This window comes from Plectropomus leopardus, chromosome 13, assembly GCF_026936395.1.
Source record: "Plectropomus leopardus strain MGB_pleo_1.0 chromosome 13, ASM2693639v1, whole genome shotgun sequence".
NCBI lineage: Eukaryota > Metazoa > Chordata > Actinopteri > Perciformes > Serranidae > Plectropomus > Plectropomus leopardus.
This window is the reverse complement of record NC_142188.1, coordinates 35,171,701-35,197,412: the sequence shown is the minus strand read 5'-3', so window position 1 is coordinate 35,197,412 and position 25,712 is coordinate 35,171,701. Positions and strand designations below refer to the sequence as shown.

The 25,712-nt window shown below is 40.0% G+C and overlaps 1 protein-coding gene across 2 annotated transcripts in view; it reads left to right on the top strand.

The window, feature by feature from the left end:
* ndst2a (N-deacetylase/N-sulfotransferase (heparan glucosaminyl) 2a) overlaps positions 1-25,712 on the top strand; it is a 61,061-nt gene that overhangs the window by 25,294 nt on the left and 10,055 nt on the right. The window contains exons 2-13 of one of the 2 annotated variants that reach the window (XR_006106560.2): positions 4,700-4,730; positions 5,023-6,666; positions 9,718-9,805; positions 16,868-17,022; positions 17,377-17,562; positions 19,455-19,583; positions 20,844-21,026; positions 21,388-21,484; positions 21,580-21,703; positions 23,947-24,121; positions 24,303-24,389; positions 24,708-24,844. Coding sequence is in view for 1 of the 2 variants with exons in the window: in XM_042501666.2 (XP_042357600.2) it covers positions 5,593-6,666; positions 9,718-9,805; positions 16,868-17,022; positions 17,377-17,562; positions 19,455-19,583; positions 20,844-21,026; positions 21,388-21,484; positions 21,580-21,703; positions 23,947-24,121; positions 24,708-24,878 (2,382 nt within the window). In the remaining variant the exon portion in view is untranslated. Of the gene's footprint in view, positions 1-4,699; positions 4,731-5,022; positions 6,667-9,717; positions 9,806-16,867; positions 17,023-17,376; positions 17,563-19,454; positions 19,584-20,843; positions 21,027-21,387; positions 21,485-21,579; positions 21,704-23,946; positions 24,122-24,302; positions 24,390-24,707; positions 24,879-25,712 lie in introns of those variants that run through there. The other variant, XM_042501666.2, reaches the window with a different exon arrangement.

The window sequence follows — 25,712 nt, the reverse complement described above, 5'->3', positions numbered from 1 at the left end:
GTCCCAGAGTGATAGGAGGAGAGGACTATTAATGTGCTGACTTTATCCCTATTTAGCAATTTTTCGGACCCTCTCATTGGCGTTGTATTTAGATAGCAACAAGAGACACATTTAGACTTATTTAGATCATCAGGGGACAAGGACAAAATATACTGTCATTTAGTTACGTCATTGTTGAACTACTCTCAACACAGTGTGCACAGCAGAGTGAAGTGGAGCAGCGTTTTTTCACGGTAAGCCACATACATAGGGAATACTGATGGAACAGCTTCCGGTTATAACTGCGTTGACATTCCAGGGGGGTTAGTAATACCATTCAAATTTTAGCTATCATGATAACTGTGCGTGATCGCAGTGCTTTGAAATCATGGTAAAAACTGACGGTGGGATCCCAAATAAACACCTGCCGAGCACCAAATGTGATCACTTATCTGAAGGTTATTCACCACACTTGCAGGTAAATATTTATGCCAAAATAGTTATGTATTAAACTCTGCTGTGATTCTCTGTTGTGTCTTTACGGGCACATGGCAGTACTGCTCTGTGCTGCCGCCCGTGTACCTGTCTCTGTGTCATCTGCACGGTGCGCCAAGCTGTCTCGAGCACTACTCGTTCTGCGGCTCTGTTTACAGCACAAGACATCAGCTGATCACTAAACTATCACCAGCAGCCGGTCTGCTGAGAGCTAATGCTGCGTGAATACTGATCAAGGTTATGAGTTATTAAGACAGAGGCCCCGTAGTACCATCACAGCAAACTCTTTTTGGCTCTCACAGTAACAGCGTCAGTGCAGTAGCTGCACTTCGTCCGTTCTTACCTTTCACAAAAAAACCCTAGACACCCAGCTTGCCAGAGGAAACTCATTTATACACAGTGGTTGTGGTGATGAGATGTTCATAATATTTAATACTTTTACTTCAGATTTTGCTCTGACCTCTTCTTTCAGTTTGCATATTATCTCAATTACATTTGCTGAAATAAATGTAAATATTAGAATAAAAAAGCTATTTATTATTTTGTCTGGTAAAAAAATATGCTAGGCTAGTAGATATTTCTTCCAGCCAAATTGGCTGATGAATCAAAAGGTAAATTGTGGACACTGACTGTCAACTGTCGCGGGCAGCAAATTTCAATATTCCATAATAACACAGGAAGCTGCTGTCATTTGACTTTGCATGGTCCAGTCTGTCTCAAACTTCACATCCTGCTGAAGTGTCACAGCCTGAAGACATCTACATGTTAATATTTGGTTATAGCACCACCATTCTACAACAAAAAAGGCATCTCCAGCCTCAACACTACATGGAGGAAACACTAATTCACTGCTGTGTGGAGTGTTCCCCATTCTCAGAGAGACACGGTTGCATCAGTCGGCGTCCTGCCAGAAGCCCCAATGTGTGCGGAGGTGCAAGGGCCCGTTCATCGCTGCTTGCAGCTTTAATTTTTGTTAACTGTTTTGATGGGAACCATGTCTTTGTCAGGTAAAATGTTTAGTTTTTTGGGGGACAAACTCTTTGGTGTTTTCATTTTCATCCGTGACTTCCCACTTGTGAAATAAAGGGGGAGGGGAAAGAAAGCCAAGACTCAATGGTTTGCTATGATTGGTTTATCTGTGTATCTTTAGGGCATAAAACAGACAAGCAAATAGTGAGCTTCAGCTCAGAAAAAACAAGATTAGGTTAAAACCTAGAATATGGCTGGACTGTGTACTGTGGTTCCCAACCTTTGTCCTTCAGGGACTTATTTACTGTCACTGAGTACACTGAAGACATATTTTAGGGATATTTCATATTAAATTAAGAGAAAGGTTGAAAATAAGGCAATGTGCCTGTGGCCCCAGGCCCCCAAATCACTATGTCTGCCCCTGGTAATAATGACTAGACTGACAGTAAGTCAGCTAGTTAGTCTAGTCTGACACAGTCAGACTAGACTTACTAGCACAGCATTCATTCTTGTTTCTCTAATATTTTGTATTATGTAAAGAGAGCGTCTGATATTATGTTTTGTTTGGCGGCCCTGGATAAAGCCGGTTTAGTCACCGTACATTAGGTCAGGAATAAAAGAATCTTGCCTTCTGGACATGATGGACACGTAAAATTTATAATCTTGATTTAAAATTGAGATCAGCCTGCGATATGAGGATATTAGATCGTGAAGAATGAGATTGTGTCCACGATCCGCCATCACAGAGAGATCTTTTTGTTGTGCTATAGTGCACATTCTATGGTCATACACACGATACATCCAAACTTTTTGCCTGGATTGCAAAATGGCAGCGCAGCCTCCGCCAGTCACGCAGGGACGTTCATCCCCTGGTCTGAGTGGAGCTCCACAGAAAGCAGCTTCCTTCAGCTGTGTGACTGTGTCTAACGTTAAGTGTATTGTTCCGCATTTAAACCTATATTTCAGGGTTGCCAACTCATGCTCCTGGAGTGTGACACACGCTTTCACTGTCAGTGTCACGCTCTCATGACACCAAAGCAAATCTTACACCAAAACACTGCAACAGCAGAAGTGTTAAACAAACATGCAATGCAGTGAATGCAATGTAATGCAGTTTTTCATGTTTATTGCACCTAGGTTATTTTAAAGGCCCACATTTGTGCTGTGTGGAGATCTCAGGTACTCAATTCATTTTTTTAAGATTTCATTTATTTTCTTATGGCACTAGCATATGGAACAGGGACAGCTAAATGTAGCAGTTTACTTGAAAAATCATTCTTGTAAATGTTATTTACCACTTTTCTATGCAGCTGAAGTAAATGTCAGACTGGCATGTAATGTACAAGTGTGTGATTCAACTTTTGTTTTTGTTTAAGAAGGGAAAGAAAATCGCAATAATCAATACTGTTGAATCACAATACTTTTAGAATCTCAATAAATCAGAATCGCAATACAAATCGAAACGGCACCCAAGTATCTTGATATAATTGAATCGGGACAAAAGCATATCTTCTCAGTCCTACTGGATAGTTAATAAACAACAATACCATTATTTCCTTTTTAATATAGTGCCCCAGGAATAAGTCCTAAAACCCAGCAATGAGTTACCATTTCAGCACTCCCTGTTTGCTCGTCTCAAAGTCCAAGGGTTTTTCGAATGGGTTTTTGGTTAGATGCCTTAAATAAGGTCTGTCATCAACACAAACTTGAAGAGAATTCACATTTTGTTAGATGATATAAAATAAATAGTTTACGACTTTCACGTCAGCCAACCAATTCTAAAATATTAACCCTGTCCCTGACAACTGCCATGTTGCTCATGTTTAACAGTTATCACATCTGTTTGCTATGTTAGTGAGATAGCTAACCTGATTAAAAGGTAAGCATCAGAGCATCTTTCTGCAGCTCAGCAGCTGATGGTGCAGTGATGGTTTTGTCTGTTGAATGTTGACCTAATGCTATGTTGTTACCTAGTTGGTGGGACACAATGCTGGAAAGTAAATGAACAATGTCCCCATCTTTTACTCTCTGTGGAAACAAGCATATTGCAACGATACTTGTTTACTACTTTAACTTACTAGCTAACCACATAGCTCCTCTATACCTTGTTAGCTGACTGGAAGCTAATGTCTGAACATTCATAAAAAATGAATGTTCAATCAGTCTTTACATATATGCAAAAACAATGTCGGTATACATAGTTTTCTGTGGCGATTAGACTGTATATAAAGATGGACGATGTGTCTACACTTACACCTGCTATGCTTAAGTGAAGCCAAAAAACTTGGGATACAGCAGCTGCCACCTTGTGCTGGTGATGTCTCTGCACAGTAGCTATCTCCGTGGTGGGGGAGTTCCCTCCAACAGACCCATCTGACCAATCCTGAACAGGCCCATAGAATGAGAGTGCGTGGATTGGTATACTGTAAATCATAGCAGAAAATCACATTTTGTACAATCCAGTAACTCATTAAAAACAAACTTATCAGAAAAACACGTTACTTGGAAAAACATCAGGGTGATGTGAACTAGCTTACATGATAGAATCCATCATTGGGAAAACACTTTTTGGTGTCTACTCTGAGTTTTAGTTTGGGCCATGTCCTATTCACTAACATGTAGGGGATGGGCTTTATGGCTTTTTATATATGGATATATATTTATATATATATATTTTTATGGACCATTCACCAGTGACCAGTGATGACATGTATTATATATTTTACACTCTGTGCATTTTGACCTGGTGATAACCTGGTCACTTCCCAGCGACACGGTTCAGTACTATCACCTGACCTGATCTCAGCTGTCTTCTTCCTTTGCTTACTCAGCATAGTACCGTTATGTACCACATAAGGAAACAGAGTGCTGCATCCATCCAACCGAGTGTAACTGAACACAAGAGCTGTGTGTGTGTTGTGGCGAAGACCCGTGCGAGTGGAGGAGAATTGACAGTGATGCAGTAAAGCGATAAATAGCATAAAGCATATTTAGTTTATTCAATTAAAAAACACAGTCTAGACCAATTCTATATGAAAAGCGACCTTAGATCACAATAAAACTGATTTGACTTTTCAGTCCGGCGTACGGGGTCGCCCCCCCCCCCAATATAATGGGAGGGAAAACACGTTATGTTGCAATCGAAAACATACAACGCTTCTAGGATTTGCTATTTGAAATTAACAGAATACAGTTTAACCAACATTTCTCTCTTCTCCTTGCCCCCCCCCTTATTCTCCCTATCTCTCTCTTGCAGGAGTCGTCAAGTTTTCTGCAGTGTTTTCCCGGTAAGATTTACATCCTCACTGAATGTACAACAGATGTAGTTCAGTAATTTGGACTCGTAAATTAGTTCTCTCTCTTGAGAGCTTAGCATAATTAGTAACTGATTATATTAACAAAATTAAGCATTACCTCTTACAGCTATTTGTTGCTGCAGACATGTCAGAATTTCAGTAAGAAAGCTATATATAAGAACTAAATGCTGTAAAATCTTACTACTTCCCTCCTGTCCTTCTTTGCCCCACTCACCTCAACCTGCTCCCCTCTTTTTCTTTCTCCCTGTTGCCCCTCCTCTAGGTGTCTTTTGCTGGAATGGCCAGGCTAAGTGGCGTGGGGGGGCTTAGCCCCAAAACAAAGACCACCAGCACAGACAATTCCACTGCTGACAGATTACAAAAATATCTACAGATTGACACTTCTATGTAGAAACACCTGCATAGCTGCTTGAAAAAGAGAATTGAACATGCAGCAAATTTGTTCCTGATATTCTGGACCAAACTGGTCCTCCAACAGAGATCACTTGTGCAGTTGTTAGCTTTCATTCAGTCAACATTTCTTCTTTTTGGACCCCCTAATATTTTACATTCCATCCATCAAATAATACCTCCTTCTCTCCCTCTTTCCATTCAGTCATCAGTCAGGGTATTTAGTGCTGCACAGCTTGATATGGAGAGCAGGTAATGGATGATGCTGGCCATGGTGACCTAGTGTAAATGGCTATTTCTCAGCACAGCTCAGTGCCAGTATCTACTACTCGATTTTCCTCCTATACTCCCCCATACTCTCATCCCTGCTCCACCTCTCTGCTCTCCTGCCTTGTTCACAGCTGCTTCTTATTGCCCAGTCCTGCCTCTCCCCTCCAACACAATGGTAGGTGCAGGCTTGGGTGTTTGGAAGCTAATGCGAGGTGTCCGTCAGCTGGAGCTGCACCGCCTCATCCTGGCACTTATCATCTTCTGCTTACTGTCCATGGCCTTTCTAGCTTACTATGTCTCCAACAGTCCCAAAATCAAAGAGGCCCCACCATTACCCTTTAGTGACTGTGGTGGAGGAGGGGGGGTGTCACTGGGAGGAAGTATGGGAGCTGTCGGAGGAGGGCCAGGTGTCCAAAGGGCACCACTTTTCCTTCCTCCACGCCAGGGCCGATTACGACAGGTGAAGGCTGTGGACAATTCCAGAACAGAGCCAGTAGTTCTGGTGTTTGTAGAGAGCATCTACTCCCAACTGGGCCAGGAGATTGTAGCCATATTAGAGTCAAGCCGCTTCCACTACCGGACAGAAATAGCTCCTGGTAAAGGAGATATGCCTACACTGACAGAGCATAACCGTGGACGATACACATTGATCATCTATGAAAATGTATTGAAATATGTCAATCTGGATGCATGGAACCGTGACTTGCTGGACAAGTATTGTGCTGAGTATGGAGTTGGTGTCATTGGCTTTTTTAAAGCTAATGAAAACTCTCTTCTCAGTGCACAACTCAAAGGTTTCCCCCTCTTTCTACACTCACACCTGGGACTCAGGGACTACCGTATCAACCCCAATGCTCCTCTACTCTACATCACCAAGCCCAACCAAGTAGAGCAGGGCTCTTTACCAGGGGATGACTGGACCATTTTCCAGTCGAACCACTCTACCTATGAACCAGTGCTTCTGGCCAGCACCAAGTCCTCTGAAGCACTGGCACATTTTGGGCCCAGCCCATTACGGGCCCTTCATGCTACTGTGGTCCAGGACTTGGGGCTCCATGATGGCATTCAAAGAGTTCTCTTTGGGAATAATCTCAACTATTGGCTTCACAAGCTTGTGTTTGTAGACTCCATTGCCTACCTGACAGGGAAGAGACTGTGTTTGTCCTTGGACCGCCACATCCTGGTGGATGTGGATGATATATTCGTTGGCAAGGAGGGAACTCGTATGAAGGTGTCAGACGTGGAGGTGGGTAAGCCATAGCCACACAAGAGACCACAAATGACATAAACGTTAGCTGCCTCTCAAATTGCATTGCATTTGCTTGTGAAATGTTGGCATGCATTTATATTCATTTTAAGAGGGTTTCAGATTGTATGTGATGGGAATTATTTTCTCACGCACTCACCATCATCATCACTTAACTATTCTCACATAAAAAAAAAGTGGAAAAGAATTAAATACAATAGACGAACCATTTAAAAAGGACACCTCAACTAAACTACCTATTTGGCAGGGGCCCTAACTATGGCATGTAACATCAAAACAAAACAAGAAAAAAGAAAATGCAAACGAAAAGAAAAACTGAAAGAAAAGAGTAGATAAAAGAAGAGTTCAGAGGCTAAGTAGTTTTAGGATGCCAATATGCAATTCATTTCAAATAAAAAGGATTGCTGATATCCTAACAACGGCTTTAATTAATGTTTTTATACAGGGTTCCCATGGTCAAGGAAAAACTGTAAAAGTCATAGAATCAATCACATTTTTCACATTTTCGTAAAATTGGTAAAAAGCATTGAAAGTGTTGGAAGAGTTATGGATTTTTGTTGTGTGTAATAATATTGTTATAGTAAACTCTATGGACAGCTGTTGGTGTTATATAACATAAAGGCAAATTTAATTTCTGAAGCTGACAACGCAGTGCAGCTCTAATATGCGTCAATATGTGACCTTTGTTTCCAGCTAGCTGAAATTCTGTTTCAGTAGAGTTTGAATCTCATATGTTTGAGAAACGCCGGGCAAAAGAGGTAAGAAATAAACTATGGGTCATTGAGAAGTCATGGAAAAGTTTAGCAATTTTATCCATGAAAATGTATACTGTATACTATACTATATATATACTGTATATATAAGTATATGAGTGCTCATGAAACAGACATAGTCCCTCCACCCTCCACAAATTTGCTATCTGTTTATAATATTTTTCAATCGTGTTTTTACAGTGTTTGTAATTGTGATGTTTAAGTAGTGAGACAGCAATGTAGTTCATGTATAACCATACAATAGCTTTTTGCTTCTGGGGATTTGTGTAAAATGTGTAAGTGTCATAAACTCATGTTCATCACACAGCTTATTTTTGGCGATAACCAAAAACCCCATTAGGTTTTTGACGAGGGAACCAGTGAGATGCCAACTTCCTGGTTGGCCTAGAAAAATCCGTCATCCCTACACCGCTCTATTTCTTAGGCTGCAGTGGCACTTTTATCATTCTCCAAGGAAACAATGAACTGCTCTGCCTCACTAAGCTCATAAAAGGTGTTGCTGTTGCTCCCCTGGGAGAGCTTGGTTGTAACTAAGTAGGGAAGGAAGGCCTCGAACCCTTTGGTACGAGCCTCATGCATGATTTTTCAGCAGGATCACCAACATTTTGTCATTGCTTTGCTATAGTCTGTGGCAAACTTCAGTTGAATACCAGCCACCTTCAGGGGAGTTTTTCTTATTTTCTTTTGTAACCGGTCTCTGTCCGTGTAACAAAGGCATTTTATAATTATTGTACAAGAGCGCTGTGCCTTGCCAAGACCAGGTTTAGATCGATGACCAAAGTGGTGGCATCTCATCAATTCAGGGGGAGAAGACACACAGACAGGGAACCATTTAGGAATATTTTCCATCAGGTAGGCACGGGCATTCAGGCCCTCAGCTCCTCTTTAAGATTAAAAATGAGCAAACTATCTCTATGTGCCCTGTCTCCCATGTTCATGAGCTTGTTTTCATAGACTTGTAAGTTTTTTAGGCATGAAGCTGTTGATTTTTCATTGTTGCCGGAGATGAAGTGTTTCAGACCGTAAAGCCCTTATGTCTTTGTTTCTGGGATGTTAAATTAGCTTTCAACAGCTTTTTTGTCAGCTGTCTGTATACATAAAAAGCTAGTTGTAAGTAACATAATATATTATTACTGCACTGAGAAAAGATCTGTCAACTTGTCACCATATAGGATGATGCCTACTTTAGAAGGCCTCACCAACTCTGAGCCGAGAAAAACAAAGTGGAACAAGTCTAAAGCAGCCGCTGGATGTGGCCAATCTAATTAAGACAACAAAAATATAGGGTTCTGCCCCTAAACTGCTGATCGTAAGGTTGAATTTATGCTTATTTTTATGCAGGTTTTGAGAGCTTCAGTCCGGTCTTGGCATGGTTTTACAAAGTCAATGCAAATGTGATCTTTTGTTTAATTTTATCACAAAACTCTTGGTGCCTTGTTTTTTTTCTGAACAAAGCATGGAGATTCTGGCTGGTTAGCAAGCAGCGCAGTTGCTCAGTAAGTTTCTGAAGGAGTAAGGTCCTGGGTTCAGACCTTGGCTCAAGCTCTCTCTGTGGGTTTTAATGTTTCTCTGTTATGTTGAGTAGCAGTCAGGATTCCAGTTTTTTCACCTCAATTCGAATTTGTTTTATTTTTTTGCGGGTCTAGGAATCTATCATCATGAGTTCTTTTTTCCTGAACAGCAGTTGGTGAAGTTTGAGTTGCAGAGTAGGTAAAAGATCAGTTGATCCGATTATACTGATGGATGAAAGGAGCAGCTGCTGCAAAGGCGAGTGAATGCAAACTTTAAGAACCAACACAAGGAACAGTGACATTTTATCTTCACTGATTCTAGTGTTCTGCTGCTATATCTGCGCCCAGAGAGTTTGGTGCAGTGAATAACGAAACGGTATATTTTTTCAAATAGAACTCCTAAAAATTACATTAGTGCAGCAGATGCTGTAATTGTGGCAGACCATTGCAAATAAACAGATGCATGGGAAACCCCAGAAAACTAAAACATGTTCTGTAAAATGATATATTACAGAAGTTGACATAAAGACACCTGTATCAAGAGCAAGTCTAAAGTTCTAGTGTATTCCAATTTTCATCCAACACTTAAAAATGTATTGCACATAACGCATGTCAATTGTTACTAGTTGGGATTAAGGGCTTGTTGAATCAGTGATGTCAGACAACAATGGTTAATTATTTTATAATCATAACTTTGAGATGAAATGTCACTGAGTAAAGTGAGGTGTATTTTTCTCTTCTCACAGGCATTGCTCACCACACAAAACAAGCTGAGAGCACTGGTCCCTAATTTCACCTTCAATTTGGGATTTTCTGGAAAGTTCTATCACACAGGTATGGAAAATCATATCAACAAGGCTTTCTGTTTGAAATATAATCCTATAGTAAAGATGAAGATTTGAAACTTTGCCTTTGTATGTTAAAGACGAAAGTTTAAAAATGCCTCATTATAAATGAGGCCATTATCTCTGCCTTGACATAACAATTTTTTGCGGAAATTTTGTGTTTGTAGTAATTCTGAATGGCCCATGCGCCCTTTTACCCTTCGGCCATCACTGCATCAAAGCAGACTGTGAAATTGGGAGATTTCGGTAAACACTGACATTAACCACAATAAATGATACAATTTAAAATAACTATTGCAAACAAGTGTTTTAAACACAAGTATAAAAAGTTGATTGGCTTTATTCAGTTCCCTAAAAATAATTCTGATTACCGATAATATCAGTAATCAGTAGAGAGTCTTCAGTACTATTTATATAGCTCACCACTACCTTACATTTACTTACCCAATTATACCTTTCTCCAACGATTATAGCCCAATAGTTCATTTAATTGGACTACTGTCCTTATCCCAGTAAACAAGAACTGATTTACTGACCTCAATTATCCAACTCTGCCTCACTAGGTGGCCATATGCCTCCTTTTAGCTAGTTGCCATAGACAGGATTGCAATGTTTACTTACAACTTCAGGGTAGAAAACATCCAGGTCATGCACAGAGGAGCTGAGCAAACTCTTGATTGATTAGTCTAAAGCCACCAAAAAAATCAATATCAGTTTAACTGTATGCAATATTTAAAATATTTTGACTGTTTTACCTTGCTGTAATACAGCCCTTACCAACTGGAATTTGAAGCAGTCATATCAGAAACACCAGACTCCATTGACTCATTTTACTCCATTGAATGGCAGAGCTGCTGCTCTACCACTGCCTCCATCAGCTGTTGTGTAAGGTTAAACTGAAATTGAATGTTTTAGTTTGCTAAAATTTGTTTTTCTATGTCCCCATCCACAGCAGGACATTATTTAGCTCCCCTGCAGGTGTTGTGTTGAAGACTGATCCCCTGGTGCATAATTTAAAAAAAAAAAAAAAGTCATTAACAGGATGGAAGAAATATCCTGTTCCATCCTGTTAATGCGCTTGCATTAACAGGATGGAAGAAATATTCAGTGGGGAAACAAATGTTGACATGTCACCTGTAGATCTGGTTTATCAAAGACATTAGCAGAGCAACACAGGTTATAAAATGGCACAATAGAAACCTGTGTCTTATTTTGCATTCTTCCGTTTTTCTTTTTCTTTTGTTTTTCCAGGCTTTCTTCTATGAATTTATGAAGTTAGACATCCGGGCAAAGCTCGGCCTGGTGACGTGCATGTGCAGAACGCCTAGACCAGTTCAGGTCTAGTTTAGGTGTCTACATGGAGAAGTAGCTTCTTTCTCAACTGCATTATCTAGTTGTGTCAGTCCAACTTTGATAAATTCAATTTAGTACAATGTCAGTCGGACTAACATGTTTACTTGTATTTTAAAGTCAATTTTTTTCGGACTAACAAAATAATTTGACTTTTTCTAGCATCATGTAAACATATCAAATGACTCTTAAAACCCAGATATGTGTAAGCTTTTCAGCATCTCCTGTACCCTGTCTCAAGGTCGATTGGGTTTTTTGAATTGGTTTTTAGTTAGATGACTGAAATAAGGTCTGTGTTTAACACAAGCTTAAGAGACTTAAAAGTTTTGCTCTATGGTATAAATTGCTTCAGTAAATACCCCATTCGTGAATTTTGAAGCCTGAGGGTGGTTTCAAAAAGACAGTTGCCAACAAGTGGCTAAATGAGACAAAAGAACGTCACCATACCGAGCTGCTAAACATGGCTTTACAGCCCTGTTGTCTTGGCAACATTAAGTCGTTCGACCATCATGTAATTTGTTAATAGCTTAACATTAATTTTAAACCTGCATTTACACTTAAAAAAACATAAAAGTAATGCTCAAAGCATGCTAAGTATCACAAACTTTGTTTGCCACAGAGCATATTTTCTGTAAAAAACACAAATGATGGTAAAAATCCCACAGGCTTTTTGCTGAGGGAACAAGGAAGATGCTAACTTTCTTACAGCCTACAAAAAAAGTAGCACGGTTTTACTCTGAGCAGAACTACAGCCCCAATTTTAAAAACATAAGACATTGTGTAAATGTAAATAAAAACAAAGATTTGTGAATCCTTTTCTACCTATATTCAAGTGAAAACAGTACAAAGACAAGATATTTAATGATAAAATAATAATATATTTCATTTATTGACACCTTTCAGGACACTTAAGGTCACCTTACAAAAAAACAATAACCGTAAAACAGCATAAAAACACATATCAGAAATATCACCAAACAAAGTAATCAATTCAAAGTGAAGAAAAACAGTACCAAAAAAAAAAAAAAAACAAAAGTTCAACAACAGTGAATTACTCGGAATACGCAAGTCTAAAAAGGTGGGTTTGAAGCAGGATTTGAAAATAGGGATAGAGTCAATTTCACAGATTGTTTGTGGGAGAGAATTCTAAAGATGAGGGGCAGAACGGCTGAAAGCTCTGAAACCCATAGAGGATAAACGAGCTGGAGGTGTAGTGAGGAGCATGAAGGAGGAAGACCCAAGAGTACAAGAGGGCAACGGCGGGCTGTGCATTTCAACGCTAGGCCTTCAGTGATGTCCTACTTAGTCCTACCTAAATTAATACACCCCATAATACCATCAATATGACACCATGGCCCATGATTCCATACAGAATCACACATATACATTATCAACCTTAATATAGGCTAGTCGAGAAACACTTAATTTCAGGAGCATTTAAAATCAATAATTTTTAGCATTTTTGCCATTTTACTTTGTTACCCTTGATTTAATACGAACAAAATAAAAATGTGAAAAACATATTAAAAATACAAATAAAATGCTCTCACTCACCAACATGGATCTCCTCCACAGCGCCTGCTTATTTGAAAATAAAATCTATCCTTCTTTCTTTTATCAAGAAGACTTCAATGGCTCTGTTGTACATTTTATCTGTGCGTTTCAGTTCCATCAATAAGTCCTTTTCTATGGACATGGAGGCTAGTGCTGGAAGCCGTGTCTGTCCGGTTGTGTTTCTGGCATAAGTTTCATGACGCTTTAATGCTAAGAGTGAGCGCTCAACAGAGGCAGTGGGCACAGGGATAGTCACAGCCAAACAGGCCAGTGCGTAAAGTTGTCTCATACTCTCACTCAGATTTTTGCTCAGAAGAAAATCATAGAGATCAGTGGGACTTTTCACTTCAAAATCAGCCATGGCAAATATTACAGTCAGGCTAGCTAGCATAGGGTCTGGCTGACCTCTTCTCACAAGATCTATTTTTTCTTGAAAGGTCCGTCTTGAAAATGGCGTGGCAAGTATATCTGCAACCAAATCTATCCTTTCTCCTCCGGCCATTGTGGGTTAAAAAAAAGCACCGATACCTGTCCAGGCTAACGAATCTCCTAGTTTAGTTCAGATATTTTGCAAAGTGTCGCCTTTCAGGCTCTCACGAGTGCTTATCCAATCACAGGACGTGTACATGCCAACTTCAGCGTAAGACATTCTAGCTGGCCTTGGTGTCACAGACTCGAGAGCTGATTGGCTATCGCAAGTGTCCGTTCACTTACAGCGCACAGAGCCTGCTCTGTTGATTCTAAAGGCCTCAGGCAGATTTCATAGAACCTGACAACACAAGCTAGCTGAAATATGATTGGATAAAAACTCTAGCATAATATATAACACTGGAAGCAGCGAAACCACGTGGATATAATATGACATAAAAAGAACAGACTAGGGAGAATAATTTTATTTAAAAATATTTACGAAAAAAGACAAAAAAACATTTACTTTTCTGAATATGTTTAGGCCAGCAGAGAAGGCCTTGCTGGCCCTGATGGCCCACCCCTGCGGGAAGGTGTGTAATGATGAAGAAGGGCAGAGAGATACGGATGAGCGAGGTTATAGAGAGCCTTGAAAGTGAGGCCAGTGAAGTTGTTTTAGGATGGGGGTTATGTGTTCTACTCAGGGAGTTCTGGTAATGATGCGGTCAGCAGAGTTCTGAAGTAATTGAAGATTATGAAGGAGCTTGAGCGGAAGATCAAAGAGGAGAGAGTTCCGGTTGTCAATGCAGGAGGTGATGAGATCGCTGACAAGGGTGACAGTGCTATTGGGTGTGAGAGATGGACGGAGATGGTTGATAATGAGTAGATGAACATATGCAGACCGAGTGATGTTATTGATATGTGCTTCAAGCGATAGTGTGCTGTCAAGGATGACTCCCAGACTCTTGGTGTCGTCTGCATAACAATGAAATACCAAAGTTCCTGAAAATATGTCTAAGTGGTAGGAGGTAGATGATAAAAAGGAGAGGACCCAGGACAGAGCCCTGAGGAGCACCGATAGTAACTGGGGAGTGCTGTGATCTGAATGTTTTTAATTGAACAAACTGTGTGCAGCGTGAGTCACAGTGAAACCAATAGATGCTAATCTGTCTAGGAGGATGGTACTGTATGTGAGATGGTGTCAAAAGCTGCACTGAGATCAAGGAGGATGAGTATTGTTAAGATGCCATAGTCAGCTGCCATCAACAAATCGTTGGTAATTTTGACCAGGGCTGTTTCGTTGCTGTAAAGGGGACGGAAACCAGACTGGAATTCTTCAAACAGGTTATTGTCGGAGAGGTGAGTGTGGACCTGCTTAGCAACAGTCAGCAGTCAGCAGTCGACAGTCAACATGATGCAGCATCTGAGCTGGCATCGTAGTGAGGCGCTCCGGTCAGCCCCACCTTCGCACATGCCTCTTTAAAGACAACTACAACAACTACATGGACAAACCACACTGAGAAGTGCATTTGCAGTATAAGAGCTAAAGAGAGTGCCCAACTTATCATCCACGAGTGGGAAATGGCCAACTTAGATCTTCAAACTCTTCTTCATACAGAGCTTCCATGTGGGTCTTCCAGTCCAGCTTGTTGTCGAACTGCACCCCCAGGTATCTGTAGCTGGAGACCACCGCCACCTGAGTACCCCTGATGTCTGCTGTGACTGGTTTGAGCCTCTTTCTCCCAAGGTCCACTATCATCTCCTTAGTTTTGGAGGTATTTAGCTGCATTCTGAATGTTTGCATAAAGCAGTTGTCAGTGTTGTGCCAAATAAGGTTAACAGGAAAGGGGACAGAACAGACGCAACCCTGCAGGTACACGTACTGTGGTTTACAGGTTAAGTAGTCCATGACCCATGAGAAGAGTGTCGGCTCCACCTGCATCCCCTCATCTTCTTCCACAGCAGCCCTGGTTGGATTGTATCAAATGCACTTGAGAAATCGAAAAAACATAATCCTTGCCATAGTGCCACGTTTGTGCAGATTTACGTGAACCCTCTGCAGCATGTAGATGAAGGCATCATCCACTCCAGTGTTGGGATGGTTAGCAAACTGCAGAGGATCTGTGTTTGTGCACACCCTGGGCATGATGTGACCAAGGATCAGTCTCTCGAGTGTTTTCATGATGTGTGAAGTTAGTGCAACGGGCCTTAGGTCATGTGAGTTAGTGTATCTTTTGGGGAACCAGGATAATGCAGGAGATGCAGGCTCATATTGAATAAGTGGGTGAGGATTCTACACAGCTGTATGGAGGTCTTCAGCAGTCTAGGGCTGATTCCATCAGTTCCAGCTGATTTCCCCTGCTTCAGTCTGTCCAACTGGCTCTTGACCTGGCACAAGCCATGGTGTGGGGAAAAGGGCTGCAGGCGACTGGCTGGGAGAGGAGGTGCTGTTAAATCTGTTGAAAAACATATTCAGGTCATCAGCCAGATCCTGTCCTCCATCTAGTAGTGGACCCCCCTTCTGCTCCAAGCCCTGTGTTTTCCTCATGCCATCCCAGACCTGCTTCACACCATCCTGCTGTAGCTGCTTTTCCAGCTTGTTCTTGTTGGGTACTTTAACTTTTCCTTAACCTTCACCTTCACCTTTAGAGAGTCTGAACTTGCATTTGTAGATGCAGCGATGAACTGTGTTTACTGACAATGGTTTTCCAAAATGTTCCTGAGCTTGTGTAGTGATATCCTTTATACAATTATGTTGAGGTTTGATGCAGTGCAGCCTGACGAGCCATAGGTCACAGGCAGTCAGTCTTGGCATCCCTTACATGCCAAGATTGCTCCAGATTCTCTGAATATATATAAGATATTATGGATAGTAGATGGTGGAATCCCTAAATTCTTTGCAGTTGTGAGCTTAGAGACGTTCCCAGACTATTGGACTGTTTGCCCAAAAAGTTTTTCACAAAGTGACCATCCCCACTTGTGAAAGACTTAAACCTGTTTACCTGTGAAGTGTTCTTAACAGTTGTTAAACAACTTTCCCAGTCTTGTTGCTCGGGTTCCACCTTTTTTAAAATCTGATACAGCCATCAAAATGAAAATGAGTGTATATTTACAAACAAGAAATTGAGTTTATCTGTTAGAACATCACATATCTTGTTCTCTGTATTGCACATTATTGCATTCTATTTTTATTTACATTTTACACAATGTCCCAACTTTTGATTAAGGTTGTAATGACTAATCAAGGTACTAAATACCAACCTGACAGCAGTGTCATCTTTTTTCAACAAAGTGAAATCTTAATCCATCACTATGTGAGGCCAGATGTTGTTGTGGTATTAAAAACTGAGTGAATGTAACTTATGGCAGAAACTAAATTTTATACTTTATTGTGAATCAAGCTCATAGACTATACATTAATGGAAAGCTCCCATGACATCACCCACCAGTTTGTGGGCTCTGGTTTAGAAGCCTCAAGTACAGCATTTAATTGTTTTGGAGGATGGACTAAAGTATTTCGGGGAGAGGCTGGAGCAAAGGGTGCATCTGATTAAGAAAATTGAATTGACTTCATTTTTCAGCCTTGGAGGTTGCTGCTTGATCAGGCCACATTAATTTCATGGAAGGTGTGTGTGTGTGTGTGTGTGTGTGTGTGTGTGTGTGTGTGTGTGTGTGTGTGTGTGTGTGTGTATGTGTGCGTGTGCGTGTGCGTGCGTGCGTGCGTGCGTGCGTGTTTTAGGTACTGATGAAGAGGATCGGGGAGATGACATGCTGCTGCAACACAGGATGGACTTCTGGTGGTTTCCTCACATGTGGAGTCACATGCAGCCTCACCTTTTTCACAATGTCAGTGTCTTGGCTGAGCAGATGAGGCTTAACAAGATCTTCGCTCAGGTTTGCACCATACACTGCCCACATGGCTAGTTTGACAATGTGTGGCTACATTGAGACTGAAAGGAGTGTGAAGTCATCATGGTTACGCAAGTAGTGTGGGCTTGAAAGTATAATCAGATTTTTAAACAGTTTTCTTTTGCAATAGACCTGGTAAAGACATTTGTAGAAATTGCCCTAGAAGAATTAGGTATTTATACTGTGAGTAAACAACTGCTTTTAGGTGGTATGTTACTCCTTGCCTATTTTTTCTTTTCCCTCCTGACTGTAACGTTCTCTTGATGATGTTGCCTGTCCCCTGTGCTACTTCTTTATCTACCCTCATCCTGCTCTCTCTCAACACCTTCCCCTCTCAAGGAGCATGGCATTCCAACAGATATGGGCTATGCAGTGGCTCCTCACCACTCTGGCGTTTACCCAGTTCACAGCCAGCTCTATGAGGCCTGGAAGTCTGTGTGGGGCATCAAGGTGACCAGCACTGAGGAATATCCTCATCTGAGGCCAGCTCGATACCGACGTGGCTTCATCCACAATGGGATCCAGGTCAGTCCACAGTCTACTGATATTACAGTAATAATCCTATCAGTAAACCTTGCTCTACTCTGATGCATTTTTTTGTTGAAAAATGAAGGTAGATGTGTAAGTGATAATGACACAGTGCAGCTGTCCTTTTCTGTGGAGACAGTGTAGCAAAAAAAAATTATATGTGAAAACTGTGCCTAACAGGGTTTGTGGATTAACCTGAATAATAGTGACATTTCAGGAAATCGCTTTGGGCCATTCAAATGTACATTTTGGATATGCTGATATCATTAATTTGGGCAGCTATTCTTGATTTAGTCTTAGTCTTGAGACAAAAATGTTTATTAGTTTTAGACTAATTTTAGTCATATAAATTCTTTATAGTATTAGTCTTGTTTCAGTCAACGAAAACTCATGCTTTAGTCAAGGTGTGTATATATATATATATTTCAACCTATACAGTCAAATTAGTCAAATAACTAATTTAAGACAACTGGGATTTGTACCTAGATTCACTGTAAATGCTGACTTATTGGTCTCACTATGAAGAAGCAGAAAAGTAACTTTATTTCAGCCTGATTTTTTTCTAAGTCTGCAACATTGTTAGTTTGGAGGTTGAAACTCAGGTCCTCTGTTAGAGTCGCTGGTTAAAATTAAACTTATAGCTTTCAGAGAAAAGTTCAGACTCTATATACAGCAGAGTTATTCTCAGATAACTGAGCCTCCTAGCTGCCTGTCAGACGCTGTGCAGGTAACAGATGTGAAGAGAGGCTGGTGGCTGCTCGCTCTGCAGGGGTTCACCAGCTAACTAACAGAGCTAAATGCTAACAGCCTCTGTTCAGCTAGATTAAAGGTCTCCACAGATACAGAAAACAGCTCCATTATCTGCAGTCAGACACACATGGCTGCTCCTTTACTGCTGTTTGCAGGCTGGCTAAAACATCCTGGAAACATGCCAGCCAGCTGGCACTCCAATGTCTTTCATAAGGCATCAGAAAACAGTTGCTTGCATGGCTGTTGTTGGTCGTTCTGTTCTCCTCTCTTATTTTGAATGTCTGATTGTCCACTGACACTTAAATCTCGTCTCGTCTACGAAAATGAAACTTAGATTTCGTCATAGTTTCTATTATTAAGATCTATTTTTCATTTACAAAAATTAAAACTGGCTGAACGCCACAAAAGAAATTCTATTTACCTCTATTCTAAAAGTCCCTCTATTATGTATCAGCAGGTAGAGACAGAAATTCACTGATGAATTCACAGATTGAGTTTTTTTTTAGTACAGGATGGTAACATGGCGCATAAAAGAGTAAAAAAAGAGAGCAAAACCTCCAGTAACCCTGCAACTTAAATGCCATGCATTAAGAAAAGCACTTTGTGTCAAAGCTTTCCTTTAATGCTCTCCAATTATATTCTGTATATTGAGCATCAGTGTAAATCTGTTGAGATAGGATTTGGATTTGGCTTTTCTGCATCCCTAACATGAACACATTTTGAAGTTAAAATATGGTTTTCAGTCACCAGCAGCACTAGATAAAAAACTAGACAAAAAACATGCTCAAAAAAGTTTTGCCCTTGTGCACTGTTCACAAATGCACATTAGAGTGCTGGTTCTAGTGTATGTATTGTGAACACTGTGCAATTCCAGAGTTTTAATGGAGTGCAATGAGACATTTGAGACCAGTATCCAGAGAGAAAATACAAAGAATTAGGAATGGATCAGGCTTTTGATTAAAAAAGTCCAGTACTCTACTGGCTTAACCCCGACTAATTCCCACCTTACCCTCAGTCTGCATTCTGATCTATAAAATAGGGACAACAGGTAAAATGTCACCACTTTAAAAATGTCCACAAGAGCATATACACAATCATACAAAAATACAAGCAACTAATGTTCTCCTTGTGTGTTGTAGGTGTTGCCCAGACAGACCTGTGGTCTGTTTACCCATACAATCTTCTATAATGAATACCCGGGAGGCTCTAAGGAGCTGGACAAGAGCATCAGAGGAGGAGAACTCTTCCTCACTGTACTACTTAACCCTGTAAGAACCATTTTAATACTCCAGAGCTGTATACTCAAGTCTCAAAATGAGAACTTGCAACTTGACTTGGACTCATCTGCTTTGAGACTTGACTTACTTTAGAATGGAATGCCTAAAGACTCCACTTGAATTGAAGACAAAAAGGAGGTTTGAGAGGCAATTTGACCTGGTGACCCAGAGATATTGCCAAATGAAATATTGTGCCTTGATTTTATTAAGATTATGTTATTATTTGTCTGTCATACTAATTATTGGAAAATAAACTATTTTTTGTGCCACCCAGCCTGTTTTACAAAAGATATTTGAGGGGGCTGCCTACTGCATGAGGTATAAGTGATCAAATGGTTGAGTTTAAATGCTCGTGCAGTTCAGTGATCTTCACTGCTGAGAAGTCAGCTTGAAATGACAGCACCCTATTGTCACCACTTTGTAACAATTCATGTGTCTTGTAAACACAGCCAGGACACTGCTTCAAAATCCACAGAGTGTAATCTAATTATAAAAACTGAAGTTGAACCTTGTTAGCTTCGTTGAGTACACCAAAATATATATGTGCCTAAACTCAAACCATTATTTCCAGGGCTTTGAATTTACTTTTTTCCCCCATCATAACACAACCTGTGTGCCAATCAATGTAAACTTATACACACACACACACACACACACACACACACACACATATAAATTTACAGGTAACTAATTATATTCTTGCTTACATCTAGCACACACACACACACACACACACACACACACACACACACACACACACACAAATTTACAGGTAACTAATTATATTCTTGCTTACATCTAGCACACACACACACGTGTGTGTGTGTGCTAGATGTAAGCAAGAATATAATAAGTTACCTGTAAATTTATGTTTCCGTAGCCAAACTTTAGTTTGAGGGGAAAAAAACAAGGATTCCCAGCAGAACATTGCATTGGTGGTTTTGGAGGCTTGACTCTGACTTGGTTCAAATTATAAAATATTACATGATGTAGTTTTAGAGTGTAGTGTAAAATGGTTCTGCTAAATTTGTGTCTTATAAATTCTGTCATGATCAAGTTTCAGTTGTGGCCAACATGTTTCTGTGTGAAAGTATTGCTCACTGTTTCGTTTATAGTTGGTAATTATCTAGGTCATTTTGAGTTAGCCCACAAGCCAGCTGCTTTTAGCTCAACATCTTGTTTCTCTGTAAATAACTCCAGGTTAAATGCTAAACTAACTAACTGTAAAGGACTTGTGCCCTCTCTATCCAGATCAGTATCTTCATGACACACCTGTCTAATTATGGCAATGATCGACTGGGTCTGTACACCTTTGAGTCTTTGGTGAAGTTTGTCCAGTGTTGGACCAACCTCAGGCTGCAGACCTTGCCCCCTGTCCAACTCGCTGAGAAATACTTCCAGATCTTCCCTGAGGAGAGAGACCCACTCTGGCAGGTCAGAATATTGATTTTGTCTCTGAAAGTTTTTACTTTTTTTTGCAGAAAAGTGTTTGAGAATAGTCCAAACGTTCTTTGGATCAGAAAAAAAGGAAACATTTTACAATTTAAAAATGTATTTTGAAGACAAATGGGTATGAGGTTGCCCTTATCTTAATAGTACATGTCAAAGAAGTCATTGAAAAGTGGACATTTGACAACACCCAAGTTACTATTGGAGTGACAGAACTCAAATAATGATGGCAAGGCAGTCTTGTGCACAGGAAAGCCACGATATGAACAAAACTAAATGTATCAGAAACACTTTAATTAAAGCATAGTGGTGAATGTAATTGTGTCTTGACTTGGTTATTTTTCAGAACCCTTGTCATGACAAGAGACACAAAGATATCTGGTCTAAAGAAAAGACCTGTGACCGACTACCCAAATTCCTCATCATTGGACCACAGAAAACGGGTACCACACTCTCTATCTGTCCCTTTTTATCTTTATTATTGTCTATTTTCTGTATCCTTTGCTTTATTATTAGAAATGTCTTGTCTTTACTTAAGGCACTACAGCGCTTCATTCATTCCTAAGCCTCCACCCAGCAGTCACAAGTTCGTTCCCCAGCCCCACCACCTTTGAGGAAATCCAGTTCTTCAGTGGATCAAACTATGACAATGGGATTGACTGGTAAAGACAATACTTTTTCTTACTGTACGCCGCCTCCAGAAAGTCGTCAATCCTTAGTCACAGCCTGAAGACAACATGGTCACATGCTCTTAACCCTGTAAAGCTCAAATATACATTTAAAACAATAAAAAAAGTTCACCTGTCACATGTTGTTTAGGAGGCCACTGATGAAATGAAAGGGGTTTTAAAATTTAGTAAGTTTTTAGGGAAATGTAAAATTGCAAAATTGGGTCCAGTTAGGAGCCAGATTTCTTAATTTGTAAAGAGTAAATGTACAGAACAGCTGAAGGTTCATTCTCAGGGTTGAGTGCTTATTTAGGACCATAACAGTATATATAATGAATAATAATCACAAGCAGCTGTGAGTTTTCTTTATTCACTTCACTGCCATCTTCACCCGTCTCCTCATCACCTGCATCAGTGTTGTCTGATCTGTCTCAAAATCACTCTTCATTTTGGATGGCATCATAAGCATCCTGCACACTATCGGGGACCCCTCTGTGGCATTCTAGAATGGGAAAGTAAAACTAAGTAAATACATTCATTAATTGATAATATAAATGAGTATTATATTTTAGTAGATAACCTGTAGGAATAGGGTGGTGGACCAAGTGTGTAGGGTAGAGAACTAAGTATTTTTCAGGCTTAATAATTTTAATGCATGTTAATCAGCAATGCTGTCTGTCAGCCTATTATGAGTTTTGCTTTTCACATTGAAGGGAGCATATGCATCCCCCCACAACACATCCCCAGATTCAGGAACACTTTTCAGCTGTTCCTTAACAATATAACACACACACACTAGATTTACCAGAACATTCAGAATCTGTTTCTACCAAATGCCACAAGCTGCTCTTTGAGCCAACAAAGCCTAGAAAACCCCATTGACAGTTTAATATGTATTTTTTACTGATAAGATAGAGATACAGTTTCAAATAGAATAGAATAGAATAGAATATTCCTTTATTGATCCCCCATTGGGGGAAATTTCAAATGTTACAATTACAGATAGATCCAAATACTGCATCCAGGAAATGGTTATTATTTATTAATTTCTGGTCTAATTTCAGAATTTTTACAAAGAAAAAACACACTTAGAACTTTGTTATAGTGAGTTATCAACTTCATTATATTTCCACTGGTATTTGTTTTGACTAATCCACTGACCCAGTGTTGTAAAATTGCTACATAGATATAACAAGCTGAAAATCAAATTTGATAAATGTATTCCATAATAACTAAATATCTACATGTTCTAAATGTGGTCATCATCACAAACAAATGTTTAAGACATTTTACTTACATTTCCTTGATAAATCCACTCCAATAAAACATGGAGATGATCTTGAAGAAGATTTCGCAGGTTGCATGAGTTCATGACCAGGTTGCCGGACCTTTAATAACTATCCAATATCAGTGCAGGGTCATGGAAATGCTTTTATAAAATGATACATGTATAATTTGGGTTTGGTGCTAAAATTGGTTTGCTCTTATTTAAGCCCCCCCCACCAATCTACACTTTAGTGTCTCCAAAGATACAACAACTTGTGCCCAGTGTTCTTAAAGTTCAGAACTTGTAATCAACTAATTTAGGTCTGATTCTCCTTTAATTTAAATAAAATTATTATTTATGCTGTTGTATCGAAATTACAGAGTTATTCTGTAGCATTTTTTTTTTTTTTTAGATTATTTTTGGGTTTTTTTCCCTTTTATTGATAGGACAGCTGTAGAATGACAGGAAATGTGGAGGAGAGAGGGAAAATGACATGCAGCAAAGAGCCACAGGCTGAAATCGAACCTGGGCCACTGCTAAGGCCTCAGAATATGGGGCATGCGCTCTAGCAGGTGAGCTAGAGACTACCCCTATTCTGTAGCATTATGTAACATACAGACATTAAAAAATGTAATGCATGTGTTCAGTGCTGGATGAAGGAGGAGTTGGAGGAGAACAATATGCAGTGATAAATGTTGGGGTGGCAGTGGCTCAGGTGACACCTTGTACGGTAGCCAGCAGTCAGCTACCTGCAAGAACTTAAGTCTTCTTTCACTTTTGATTTAAGATGTATTTACATGAATTATTTTGCTAAGAGGGCAACAGAGGGGCCAGAGACGTAAGAGTGAAAGTACATGAATGAGTGAATGTCGCCACTTCCTGTTTCAAAATTAAAGCTTTCCAGCGTTTCATACACAGTACAGCCTTATAGTAGGTTTTTAACCAGTCTTGTTTTGCTTGTGATCCCCAGGTACATGGACTTTTTCCCATTCCCCTCCAATGTCAGCACAGATTTCATGTTTGAAAAGAGTGCAAACTACTTTGACACAGAGGCTGCGCCTAAGAGAGCTGCTGCCCTGCTTCCCAGAGCCAAAATCCTGGCAGTGCTTATCAACCCTTCTGACAGGGCATACTCCTGGTACCAGGTGAGAACCATCTCACACATCCAGTGCTGTGTCAAACCAGTGTTTCCCACAGAATCAGAATCCTCTGTTTTTTAAAATTGTGTCCCTTTTATTTTTATTTTTTTTAAATGATCAGATCATATTGTGAGTCTGTGAATACAGTTCAGGCGAAAACTCATCATGAGTTTTTTTTATCCTTCAGCAGTTTAAGTTGCGGCATGGATAATTGATCTTTTGATCCGGTCAGAGCTTATCAGATCAATGGATAAGAAGAAAGGAGGAGTGCGGAGTGAGTGAATGTAAACTGTTAAATCAAGCAGAATAAACGGTTAAGTTTCACCGTCACTGTTTCTTACATTCTACTCATGCATCTTTGACAACAGTACACTCTGTTGTGCAGTGACTAACAGCATGGTGCATTTATTTCAGTAGCCCTAGAAAAAAATATTTGTGGCAGAAAATGTTTTAATTGTGGAGACCAGCCACACTTAAATGAATCTGTGGGGAACCCTGCATACTGTACAGGCAGTTAAAATGTATTTATTTTTAAACTTGATTTGTGTGTGTGTGTGCGTGTGCACATGCGCGTGCGTGCGTGCGACAACAGCACCAGAGAGCCCACCAGGATCCTGCAGCCCTCAACAACACTTTCCATGCAGTGGTGACAGCGGGCCCCTTTGCCCCCAGGGAGCTGCTGGCCCTTCAGAGGCGCTGCCTTAATCCCGGGGCCTATGCTTCTCACCTGGAGCGCTGGCTGCAACACTACCAGCCCAACCAGGTAAATCACACTGCAGCAAGTGGACATTAGGGTAGTGCAGTCTACTTCATTGTTACAATCAACAACTGGTCAACTTGTGCAACTAGACAAGATGAATTGAAATAGTACATTACTAATGCCTCACTTCATGAAGCTTGTTTATGCTTATTTGAAGTTATTTGTGTGTGTTAATTTAATGAATAAATTCCCTGCTAAATGGAATTGCTTTTATAAAATTATACATGTATACATGTATGTTTGGTGCTAAAATTGGTTTGCTCTTATTTAAGGCTCACTTAACTCATTGCAATATCTGGAAGAACAATTATTATTAATCATTTAGTTAAATTTATATCTGCATAGAAAAACATAAAATGTACCCTCTCTGCTTACCTGGGGAAGACATGGTAATAACATTGGTGGTTATGTGACTATTTTTGATTCTACTTCCAGTAAATCATAAAGTTTCAGTGTGCACAATAACAACATGAGCCATGAACATAGGGAACATGATAAAACAGCAGTCACCCCCAGGATTTGTTCAAGCTACAAAATATCTGAAAACAAATTAGAACAAGTCATTTAATATTGGTACCTTTTGCCTGACTGTCCTGAGATGTCATCGTCCAGCTAACATCAAAGCAGTCTGCACTTTTACATGATTAAACTATAGGGCTTAGTGTGACAACTGAAAATTTTTTCGATGAGCAAAAATGAGCAGGTGCTCAATCAAACCAAGCTTACTCATTGAAGAGCATATCCCTGATCATAGTTATCAAACCATACCTGGATAACATTGCTTTGATGTCTCTGACATGTGGTGGACTCTGTTGCCCCCAACTGTCCAGATATAGA